Genomic DNA, 12,500 nt, shown 5'->3' with positions numbered 1-12,500 from the left:
CACTCCTAGGAATCCACAATCATCACCTTATGACCCAAAAATGTTTCCTGTTCACCAGAAGGCCATATATTCTATATTTGAAATAGAGAAATACATGAAAACTGTAATACATTTTTATGAGTGACAATGTTTGACTTTATAACAAACATGTGCAAAAACAATTTATGCAGGGTTACCACACAGGTAGATTGTTTATTGCAAGGGAAATTAGGCTGGACATGGTCTTTGTGTGGCATTTAGTTCAACCTATTTTTCATAATTTCTAATATTAATATCTTCATGTGCATATTCTTTCATGTACAAGTAATTGCAGTTTTTCCTATCTTTATATAATTTTCAAATCTTAACCCTCAGATAACGGTATTAGAAATCTCTTGGCATCACTGACTTCAGTAATTTCTGACAACCGTCTTACCGTTTAAAGCAGGAGTTTGCTGCATGTAGCTGAACTTCCCACTTGATGCATTCTAGCGCCTCGTCACACGTATAGCCTTACCCGACAGATCAAGTGGTTTGTTGTGACGGCTATACGTGTGGCCTGGCAGTAATAGGTTGAGGCTAACCTTCCATATATTTGAGGGTTTGTTATAGTGAATGTTTACAGGACACCAAAAGTGGACTTCAAAAAGGGACTCCTTTCTCTTGATGTTGGCTGCATTCTATCCAAGTCCATTAAAACATAATTTTTGTCAGTAAAGGCAGGACTATAATAATAATAAATAACTTTGTTTACATATATTTTGAAAAGATAGAGCTTAGGCTTTCATTATTTGACACAATTTCCAAGAACTCCATCTTGCTAGAATAGATAGATTCAAGTAATTTTTAAAATGAGTCTACTTCTTCAAACTAACCATATTAGATGGGGTCAGTTAGGATAGAGTGCATGGTGAGGAATGTTTACCTCTGCCTCTGGGTCATGACATCACTCAAAAGTCATGTCGCTGCTTGAGCTCAGTCTTTGTGGTTGTTTGGGTTGGAAATTTTGCTGTCCAGGCAAGTGTGATTAACCACTTACTGATGGTTTAAGAAAAAATTAAAAATTTCTACACTCTGGAGATTAATGGCAATGAGCCAACTTTGAGCACAGGAGTTTGCTACATCAATACTGCATGATTTAACTATGCTGTTTCATCATAATAGCTAATACCTTCCCCACCTATTGGGTCTTGTATTGTTGCTGTTGTTGCCTAGCACCAACAAAAAGTACCACAAATGCACCCTAGACATTGTAAGGAATCCATTGACATCAAAATTAGTGGACTACTGCTAGATAATTGCTAAAATGAATAAAAGCATTTAACCCATTGGCGAAGGGTATAGAAAACTAAAAAAAAACTCTACGCTCTGGCGAACCACGGCAACGCGCCGACTTTGAGCGCGTGAATTTGGTACATCAAGCCGAATCATTGCCTCGGGGCGCTTTGGCGCGGCGCCGCGGCGGACAGCCGCACGCCACATTTCGAGCGTATTGTTATGACGCCTATAGGCGTGACCTGTCACAATTGGGTTAAAAACAGGGCCGAACTTTTCATCCCATCATCATAACAAGCACAAGTATGGTTTGTAAACTTCCCTTACCCAGGAAATTCATTGTCAGGAGAATATATATATTTCTGCAGGTTTGCGGGAAGACTACTATCCATTCGGTCTTGTGAGTCTTTGAGAAATGAAATGCCAGTATCAACTCGTAACTGATCCACAAAAATATATTAGACAAGTATTCACATAGGGAAGCTGATGAAGGTGCTGCATGTGTATACTTCAGTATATATGTGCAGCACATTTATAGAGCAGGTATTATATTTCTTGAACTAAAAATTTCCCTATCACAGTCTTAGTTATAACCTTTGACCTGATAACTGAGCAGTTCAGATTCCAGGCTGATTCACCATCCCATGTGTTTATTATATTATATGTATATTTATTTATTTATTTATTTTCATATTGTTCTCAAGTGGAGAAGGACTTGGAAAAGTGTAAGAAAAGCAAATATGAGTTATTTACCTGAGGTGGTAAAGTGAAGTTGCTCAAATGGCATTTAGGGCAAGTTGGATCAATATGTAGTTTGGTAGATTCAGGGGAGTGGGAGGAGGAATGCACGTCATCTACATTTTCTCTTGCTCATAATCAGTGTTGTAGTTTTATTGGTTAAACATAGATGCATTGTTGTTTTTTGAACGTAATCATGGTTCATCATTTTCTGAACCTAATTTTCAGTCCCCATTTTTTAACAAAACAGGAATATTTTCTATAGTCTGTGAACAGTATTGTATGAGAGTTGCTAGTGCTTCTTATGAAGGAAATGTACACATATGAGACATGGGGGTTTATAATTTTCAGATTCTTAAGCAATGTAAAATCTTAAACTTATAAGAAAAACTTCTAAACAGGCTTGATAGTGGCCAATCCATAATTTTTTTGGTGATTGTTTTGATAATTTTTTCATTTTAGTCTTTATATGTTTATAAGTTTTCTTTATTGCTCCTCTATAACACGTATCCATCTGTTTCCTTTCTAAAGAAACCAGTTTTTAGACAAAACATCAAGCAGTATAGCAAGAAGCCCAACTTGGATGATATTTCAGAGAGAGTTCTTGGTATATGTAAGCTATATTGTGCTGGAGATTTGGAGGTAATTTGTCTTTTTGTATTATCACTCCAAGGATCACAATGAAAACATAAAGGTGGGAAGAAGAAGAAAAACAAAGTTGAAAGTTTTACAACAAATGGTTTTGATATACTTCATTAAAAGTAAATTATTTGGAGTTTTATCTCTTCTTATCACCAGTTTCCTGTTGTGATCTTTTGGAGTTTCAGAATTTTCATGAAAGCATATTTGTTACATTTGTGAATTTGAATTTTTCTGATTGCAGGCCACCAGTGGGGTCCGCAGCTACAGTGCCAAGGAACCTCTGACCTTAGACCTCATCCAGCAGAGAGTCTTGTTGGTTCTTAAGCTGTATGATAAGGTCAACCCTGAAAAGGTATTTCACAGCTGTGTATTCATACAGATAATCCTGTCTTTATAACTAAAAGATAAAAAGAATGAATTGCGTATATATATATAAAATATATTATGGTTTCAAAGTTTCCTTGGCAGTTTAGTTATCATTTAGATAAGGTTGATAAAATAATGTCTATATAAAATACAGAAAGATTAGAGCAGAAGTATCGTTTTAGTACGTTTCATATTAATAATTTTATTAATCTTAGTAATAATTTTACCGTTTCAGCTCGCCGTGGATTCTCACTTCATGCAAGATCTGGGTCTAGATTCCTTGGATCATGTAGAAGTCATCATGGCCATGGAGGATGAATTTGGTACGTGAGTTGCCCTCAAAGTATAGATCCTGTTGCAAAAACAAAAGCTTATAAAGACTGAAAAATAGTAATATGTATACCTTTGGAGGCCACAAGTTAAGAACTTTATAATAAGATTTTTTTATTTATAGTGCATATTCCTTCTAATGGACCAGTTTACAAATTCTTCAAATTCATAATTATTATGCTCATTTACCTTTCCTTTGAGACATGTCTTTTCTCAGTGCTTTGTTTGTTACATTTGATAATTTTTTGGGATGGCATATAGTAATAACCACAAAATGTTGGAGAGGTTGAACAACTACATCATATCTGGACAATATTTTGAGTTATCTAATATTTGTATTGGAGGAGCTTGAGCTATATTTTTTTTCTTTAACCCAATGGCGACGGGTCACGGCTATCGCCGTCATAACAATACGCACGATGTGCGGCGTGCGGCTGTCCGCAGCGGCGCCGCGCCAAAACGCCCCGAGGCAATGATTCGGCTTGAGGGTCACGATATCACGCGCTCAGAGTCGGCGCGCTGCCGCCGTTCGCCATAGCGTAGAGTTTTTTTTAATTTGCTATACCTGGCGCCATTGGGTTAATGCACTGTTTATAGATGTATATCTATATGATCTATCTATCTTTATATATATATATATATATATATATGTATGTATGTATGTATGTATGTATGTATGTATGTATGTATGTATGTATGTATATATATATATGTATGTATATGATGCATATTTTTTCCTAATTATTAATTTTCTTTTGTAGGTTTTGAAATCCCAGATGGTGATGCAGAGAAGCTGTTGCGACCTGCTGATATCATCCGATACGTGGCAGATAAAGAAGATATTTATGAATAGTTGGGTTAAGCTAGATTATGAAAAAGGGAAAGGACTTCCCGTAGGCCATCACCTGCACTGTCAGCAGCAGTTGGGCAAAAGTGGGAGTATGCAAGAAGCCTTGGTACTGGGGAAATCCATGCAGTGGGGTTTGTATGGCGTTGTAAATAATTCTAGTTGAAAAAAATTTCCACACAATGTAAACCGGTTCATTAAAAGTCTTTTTATTTTCTACAATGAAGAATAGGCCACATAAATTTTGATGGTAGCATCATAGAATTTAACTAATCTGTTCTTCACAGTAAACTACTTTTTTTTTTTTTTTCTTTGAACATGTGTAATAATAGTTTATGTACAGATGCCTAATAAACTTATAAAATAAAATACCTGTGTTTATTATATAGCTTTGGAAAAGGAAGGCACCTCTGGTATGTGTCATGCACACACCTCAATTATTAAGCGACTGTGTGTCACATTTATACTTCTAATATATATATATCAAACTGACCTGTTTGCACATTTTGCCACATTTATGTTACTAGTGTGACATTCTCTGGCGACAGAATAGTTAATTATTGAACTGTTATTGGTCAGAGGAAGAAAGTTCAAAATACATTACAATTTTAAGACAACACAAATACTACATTTATAAGATAACTAGAATGATGGATATTTTCTTTTCTTTTAATTGTCAAAAAAATACTGGTATGATCACGTGACTCGAGGTTCATAATAATTATATAAATATTCCAAATATCACCACCACGGGGTTCTTTTGGTTCACACCTGCACTGGTTATTAGTACATATGTTTATTGTTTTAATGTATTAAACAAATGTGATAGACATCAAGGGTCATATAGCACTGTGGTAAAGTATTGTGGTGGGAGGGGTTTCATGAAGTTCTATATTATAACAAATTGTCTTAGATTTCAACAGCTATATGGCATTGCAAGATAGTATGGTAGTGAAATGAGTAGAAAGAGTAGGAGTGAATGGGTAAAGATAGAGATTGATAGAAGGAGAAGGGTTAAGGACAAAGGGAGATTAAATGGTCTTTTCTTCTCCTCCTTTACTTTTCCTTTTCTCCATCCCCTTGTTCTGTCCACAGTGTTAAACTCGTTTTTGCTGTTTTCACCACAATACTTTATCATAATGCGCCCTACTCCCTTAGCTCCATCCTCTTCTAACAACCTTTACCTTATACTCTACCCCGTCAGCTCCCCTCGCAACCCTTTTTCACTACCATACTACCCTCTAGTATTGCTCAACCTCTAACTTTACCCTAATTATTAATTCAATCTGAGCCCTTTTCACTACTCTACTTTACCAAAGTGCCATATGACCTTTGATGTCATATTGCACTTCCTTACCTGGGGGCTTTGCCCCCCAAGCCTCACATTTTCACTATTTTGAATGCACCATTAATGACCTTAGATGTTTTCAATAAATAAATAAATTAGATCAAATGAGGTTATTTATTCATCTGAGGAAGGAGAACAGGCTGGTAATTGAAAAGGTAGGGGATTCTGTGAGGATGTTTAACAGGTTGGGGAGGTAAGGGAAGTGAGGACAAGTAAGAAAAACGGAGGGTACAGGCTCCATTAAGGCAGGGTCAGGATAATAGGATATGTGGGACTGAAAGAGGAGCATTGCATGTGGAGCAGGGAGGTGGGTTTGAGTGTGACATGAGGTATGAATGTTTGAGTCAGGTGTGAACTATTCATACACAGGTAAGGGCAGTTACCAGTGTCTGTTCTGGTGGTATGGGGTCAACCAAAGGAAAATGGAAGGTTTTATGGTATGAAGTTTATTAGTGGACAAACTTGACCAGAAAGATTGCCAAAAGTTATAGAGGAAGTTTTAAGGGGGGGGGGGTATTAGTCAGAGGCTGGAATGTGTGGAAAGCAGGTGAGTTGTGGACAAGGTGGAAGATCATGGCAAGGCATCTGCTTGTTCAATGCTAAGAATCCAGACACGGCTGGGTATCCAGCAGAAACCAACTGTTTTCTGTCGTGTAGACAAAACGACTGGTCTTGTATCTTATGGACTATAGGGTTGACAGGGTGTATGGATTGTGTGAGTGATATTTAGTTGTGTGAGTAAGTGAAGGATAAGGAAGAGATGTAAAGGGAAGAGGATAGCATATAGTTCTGTTGTAAAGACGTTCAATTCAGGAAGAAGGGGAACCCTGTATATGGGAGAAGGAAAGACTATGGCAAAACCAGTACCCAAGATGGATTTGGAGCCATCTGTACAGACATAGGTACTAGAGGAGTGACGAGATATGTGCAAGAAAATGTGTGAGGAGAATAGGTGGGACGTTTGATTTGGGTTGATCGGGGAAAATAGAAGAGCAATTACAGCAGGAAGGCTTTAGCCAGAGAGGGAAGTTTGGGCTACTACTTCCACTTCTATAAATTGTTTGAGTATTCTTTAGCCCAGCCAAGTGGGATCAGTTCTGTGATTCCCCTAAAGCCCCCTTACTCTGACAATATCGTTCTCTTCAAACAATATCTACAAAAGCAAATAGGCCAAGATTCCTTCTGCAGCCATTCTGATTGTACATGCTTTATAATAGTTACATCTGAGTTCCAAGCTCATGCCCTGACTAATCCAAATGGCAAACTTTTTCCTCCTCAGTCTGACTCTACCCCATGTTCTACCACATTCTCTCCTACACTTATATCTTCCTCTGCTCCTTAAGCATCCAGAAACTCTTGATGACATACAAAATTTCCTAGACCCAAGAGGATGCACCTTTCTCTCATCCACTGTCCAATCTCTACTCCCATTCCCTCTACATTCAAAGTAACTGCCAACATCCATCCTTCCCCTCTTCATGTTTCCACACACACCCCATCATCCCCTTCTTCATCTGTACTGTTCTCGTTATCACTTCACCTTGATGCTCACAACTCCCTTTTCACAACAGTATCCATATCCAGATCCTTTGCCTCCTGACATTCCTCCTGTTACTTCACCTCCTTCCTCTGTTACCTTGTCTCATTCCGTAGGTTCTTCTCCTCCTCTGACACCCATTTCTACCTGTTACCCATTTTATTGTTTCATAATGACTTGTAATGTTCCTCTTCCTTCCAGACACATAGCTAGTCTCCATGTGATCTAACCCCCTTTTTCCTTTTACAAATCCCTGCCTTATACCATTTGCTCCCCCCTCTTTACTCTTTTCATTACTATAATATCCTAGTGTTCTACAACCTTTTAACATCTAACACATTTTACCCTTTTCACCAAAATAATCTACTATAAATGACTTTGTTTTAACCATTGATTGTTATTGGAAACTTGAATGCTTATGCCTAAAAGGTATTAAGTTGTCATACACAAAAGGTAATGATTTTTCTAGGCATTTACTTTACAAATGCACCTTTTTTTAAATCAATTTTATTGCAGTAGCTTGAAAGTTGATTTATAAAAATTAAACCATTGATTTAGTGTATATCAGACTTTTTTTTTTTTTTTTTTTTGGGGGGGGGAGGAGTTAAAGAAGTTAAAGAAGGGTATCATGACAAAAAAAAGAATTATCTTCTTTGCAATCAATACATAATCAGTCTAGTATTTTTGGGGGGCTGGAATACAGTGTGTAGCTGTGGCATCAAAATTGGAAGAGACAGCCAAGTGAAGAGAAGATATAGGGGAGATGTCCCTTTCCACAGCCTTCTTACTTTGCAGAAGTGACCCCCTCCAATCCCTTGCTCATTGTTGTCATGGAGTCACTTACAAGACAGAGACTGAGACCCAATATAGTAGAGCACCCCTATCTTGGACTTCAGTCCTCTTTTCAGCATATTTTGAATGGTCTTTTTTTTTCTCCCCCTTTCCTTTTCCTTCCTTTCTTCATTCCCTTTTTCTGTCCCCTTATGTTGTTTACTCTTACTTTTTCACTACAATACTCTACTATAGTGCTATATGCCCTTTGATGTCTAGCACATTTGTTTGTTTTAACCATTAACCACTGCAGAAGTGATTCTTCCATAGACTGAAACAATCTCAAGAGTTGAACGTAACTGCATTCCTCTCAAATTTCCTATCTGGTAAAAGGCCTTCAGAGGATGCACAAAAGATGCTGATAAGTAGTTTTAACAAAATTTTGGCCCTTTTGCTATACAGGAGAACAGAAGATAACCTCAGTAGGGTATCTCAAATATAAGACTTAATAAAAATGAAATCAAACAGTTTCACGTATATAAAACTAAACTAGTTCAGTATGGCCAGCAGCCAACTTTCTGCCAATATAAGCATGAAGGGAGACGTCATGTGTACGGAAAATAATCCTTGCAATATTGGTGGAGGGCTTATGGTGGCCTCTTGAGGAATGGTGTAGCACTGTACTGATACTGCATCATAGTTCACAGGCAGGTTGGGGTCAAGGAATTGGGGGGATTAAAATCAGTGGGGCTAGTTGATAAAGGGGCAAGCCTTATTGCCCCTAATTGGGGTACAAAATCTTTATTACTGGCCAAGGTAAGCCTGAAGTATGTTGGGGAGAGAAATGGTCCAGGAGTAAGGGCTAGATAACTAATCAGGGGAATACCATGCCTATGGCTCCCCTGGGTCTTTTGTGACTGGCACAAAGTCAGCCTTTCATCTTTTAACATGGCTCTCACACCATAGGAAGTGATTAACAGAAGTTTAAGAAGAGAAGGAAAAGGAAAGGGGAAGAAGAGAAGACTGCAAAATTTGGTGGGTCGAGGGCTGAAGTCCAAGGTAGGGCTGATCCCTGGCATTGGGTCTCAGTCTCCACCTCCTAAGCCCTGCCTTATGGCAACAACGGGCGAGGGACTGGGGGGAAATATTCATATAATATACTATTAAAAGTGACTTTAAGTATGAAAATGGCTTTTAAATATCATCAAGCAGGTGTGTTGATGAACCTAGCCAATGGAAATGCAATAAAGTTCCAATACTTATTGTTAGCAGTTCATAAAACCTTTGCAGTTTTACACATACTGACAATGCGCATTATCATTGCTTTATACCTCTTCATATATGCAGATTTTATATAACAGACATCAAAGGATAACTATAAGGAATTGTAAGTAAAGTCACCATATCAACCCTAAAAAACCTTCAATACAGTAATTTTTATTATTTTAAAAATGCAATACAAAAGTAAAGGATTCTAAACATATTTTGTACAATATTTTCTATGAATACATAAACATACATATATATGAGCAGTAAGGACACATTAGCAAGAAAATGCTACCCATAACACACAGCTTTTTCCACTGTATGACTTGCTGGGTACCTTAAATATTTGGAATATGCTGTGTAAAAAATATAATACACATATGTACAGTACATCAATGGATGCCAATAACATGAAGGTAATCGATGTGCCCTTATTTAGGCAGTTTTCAATTACTTAACCCTGCCTATTTATGTATACCATCTTTCCTTTTCTAGTAGCAAGTCTTGCAAGAAAGCTCATGCTGTTCTCATTTTCTTGAAATACATCACACAAGCCTTAAATCACATGGCCGTAAATCATCTTTGTATTAGACAAAAGTTGAAAATAATATCAATATGTTCAATTTGTTAAAATGACTCTATAAATAGCACAGGCAAGGACACTGGAAGACCATCATTTTATAATATATCCACCCACTTATAAAACCTGACAGATTTGTCAGTTAATAATGCCAAATATGAATTTTGGTTACTTGTTACTGCTTGAATATCGATCACATTTTCTGTACCCTTAAGCTGTTGTATGCAGGATAAAGAAGAAAGATCCCATATACATGTACTCTGTGTTGATTCATCATTAGCACAGACTAGGACACTACTGTTATCAATTGGATTACTCAAGATGACTGAGCGAGTCAAGAGCTTTTGAGTAGTTCCTCCTTTAAAAGTGTGGATGATATTTCCTGTGACCACTCTAGTCCTTGATGGATCATCATTGTTAATATCAACACACTGTAGCTCACACACCAAATGTCTGGCATGGGGATATCGTTGACTTGGTCTACATGAAATCAGTATGTGCCGGTTTCGATTTTCAAAGGAAACGGAGGTAAATGGTCCCTCAAATGGTAATACATGGTCTATAACTCTGTCATCCTTAAATTCTACAAATGACACTGACTGCAAACGTGCTACTAGGAGTCCTCCCGAGTTGAAATTTGCACTTGCTTTGTAGGGTATGTAACACATGGATACCACTGGTCCTGACCCCGAGATCTTGGTGACACTCTTTGGTCCACTTGTGTTACATGTGTCATAATGTAGCACAGACCCTGTTGCAGTGCCCACAAAGAACTGGTTAACATTATCTGCATTCCAACAACAACTCCACAATGGTGCATCGGCAGTGTATGATCCCACTGTTGTATTGTTGCAGATATTTGTTATTTTCACGAGTTTATCCATAGCTACAGATAAGAGCAAATCGTTTTTGGCAGGGTTGAAAGCCAGATCTCTGATTTGTTTTTGATGAATGGGCACATATCTTTCTGATTTCATGTCTAGTATATTTATCTTTTTTACACCACACCCAGGAAACATTGCAACTTGACTAGGTAAAGATACAACCAACATACAAAGCCATTCATTATAGGCCATAACCCGGCACCCACCATCTTTGATCATTTCTAGAACAGAATGCATCACGAGTTTAAATTTTTTCTGGCTCCCATTCCTGCCAGTCTGAGACAGGCCAAAGCTTTGTGAACTACTTATGCTGCTTCCTGCAACTGTATTTTTCATCATTCTTAATTCTTCTTGAAGTTTGACAACTAACTGGGCTTTAAGCTCATATTTCAGCTTTATCTGGGCATGTTCCAATTCTAATTTCCTCTTGGATTCTCTTTCTTTCTCCAGTTCCTTTACAACTCTGTCTTTTTCAGAAGTGTCTAAAACTTTGAGTGATTTTGCATAGAGTACTCTGATGTCCGCTTTTCTGGCTTTAGCATTACACTGGGGACACTTGTTACCTTGGCCTTTCAGCCAATGCTCAATACATGAAAACCCAAACATATGGCCACACTTTAGGGAAGCCAAACGATGGTTCCCAGAATTTGCCCACGGTTCAAAGCATATAGAGCAGATCTGACCCTCGTCATCAGACTCTGGTGAAGCTGGGACTGGTGGAGGACCTGCAGGATTTCAAATCAGGATTATAAACATAAACCAAATGATAAAGAAGTGATGACACTGGAAAATGATCTACAACTGTATGCCATTTCTCTTGAAGATCGAAAAGTATTATTGTTACACAAATAAATTAATTCCAATGCCTCTACTGCTCCATACTATATATTTACACTAATTTTTTTGTGTATGTCTATGTGTATGTGTGTATGCATGCATGCATGCATGCATGCATGCATGCATGCATGTATGTATGTATGTATGTATGTATGTATGTATGTATGTATGTATGTATGTATGTATGTATGTATGTATGTATTTATGTATGTATTTATGTATGTATGTATGTATGTATTTATGTATGTATGTATGTATGTATGTGCATGCATGCATGCATACGTGTGTATTTTTCTTTACATCTTCCAAAATAGTGAAGCACGGCTAAAATATAACAGCAGGCCAGGTGCTACGAATGTCCATATAATTACCTGTGGATTGTTTCTTTGGAGTGACTTCACAAGAAGGCCCTGGCCTGGGGTCAGTCTGTGCCACCGCAACCACCTGCTCAGCATCTTGTGCCTGCCCTGACTCTGCTATCTGTCCTCCTTCAGGTGTTTGTGCTGTCTCTGTCTCTGGTGCTCGTGCTGTCTCTGGCGCTTGTGATGTCCCTGATGGCTGTGCTGCCTCTGTCTCTGTCTCTGGTGCTGTCTCAGGTGCTGTCTCAGGTGCTTGCTCAATTTCAACTCCCTGTTCCGGCTCGGCTTCCTGTCTGGTCTCTTCCTCCAAAAGTTGAGCATCACTCTCAGAGGTGACTTGCCTGTTTATTCTCACTGGCTCCTGGAGAGGTTAAAGTCCAAAAATAAAGATGAGGGCATTGAAGGGAGAAAAATATCACTTGGAGGAGGAGGAATGGAGGGAGAGGGAGGGGGAGGGGAAGGGGGGGGAGGAGGAGGAGGAGGAGGAGGGGGAGGGGGAGGAGGAGGAGGAGGGGGAGGGGGGGGGGGGAAGGGAGGAGGAGGAGGAGGAGGAGGAGGAGGAGGAGGAGGAGGAGGAGGAGGAGGAGGAGGAGGAGGAGGAGGAGGAGGAGGAGAAGGAGGAGGAGGAGGAGGAGGAGGAGGAGGAAGTCTCTTATTTTGAGAAGCAAAAGCATAACACAGATATAGCAAACACTTCCTAGAAATTAAATAAATAGGTATAAAAGAAGACAAACTGTTTGC

At 38.5% G+C, this 12,500-nt stretch overlaps 2 protein-coding genes across 2 annotated transcripts in view; one reads left to right on the top strand and one right to left on the bottom strand.

Moving 5' to 3' along the window:
* LOC125034663 (acyl carrier protein, mitochondrial-like) overlaps positions 1–4,546 on the top strand; it is a 6,847-nt gene extending 2,301 nt beyond the window's left edge. The window contains exons 4-6 of the mRNA XM_047626565.1: positions 2,876–2,986; positions 3,236–3,323; positions 4,092–4,546. Coding sequence (XP_047482521.1) covers positions 2,876–2,986; positions 3,236–3,323; positions 4,092–4,183 — 291 coding nt within the window. The 3' untranslated portion in view covers positions 4,184–4,546. The remainder of the gene's footprint in view (positions 1–2,875; positions 2,987–3,235; positions 3,324–4,091) is intronic.
* Positions 4,547–9,238: 4,692 nt separating this feature from the next.
* The window catches only part of LOC125034591 (E3 ubiquitin-protein ligase RFWD3-like), an 11,836-nt gene continuing 8,574 nt past the window's right edge, over positions 9,239–12,500 (bottom strand). Inside the window, exons 5-6 of the mRNA XM_047626492.1 lie at positions 11,772–12,120; positions 9,239–11,288 (exon numbers count right to left, since the gene is read on the bottom strand). Coding sequence (XP_047482448.1) covers positions 9,778–11,288; positions 11,772–12,120 — 1,860 coding nt within the window. The 3' untranslated portion in view covers positions 9,239–9,777. The remainder of the gene's footprint in view (positions 11,289–11,771; positions 12,121–12,500) is intronic.

Source organism: Penaeus chinensis, chromosome 18, assembly GCF_019202785.1.
Source record: "Penaeus chinensis breed Huanghai No. 1 chromosome 18, ASM1920278v2, whole genome shotgun sequence".
In the NCBI taxonomy this organism is placed as follows: Eukaryota; Metazoa; Arthropoda; class Malacostraca; order Decapoda; family Penaeidae; genus Penaeus; species Penaeus chinensis.
Note: the sequence above shows the minus strand (reverse complement) of the source record. Positions and strands in the feature narration are given on the sequence as shown.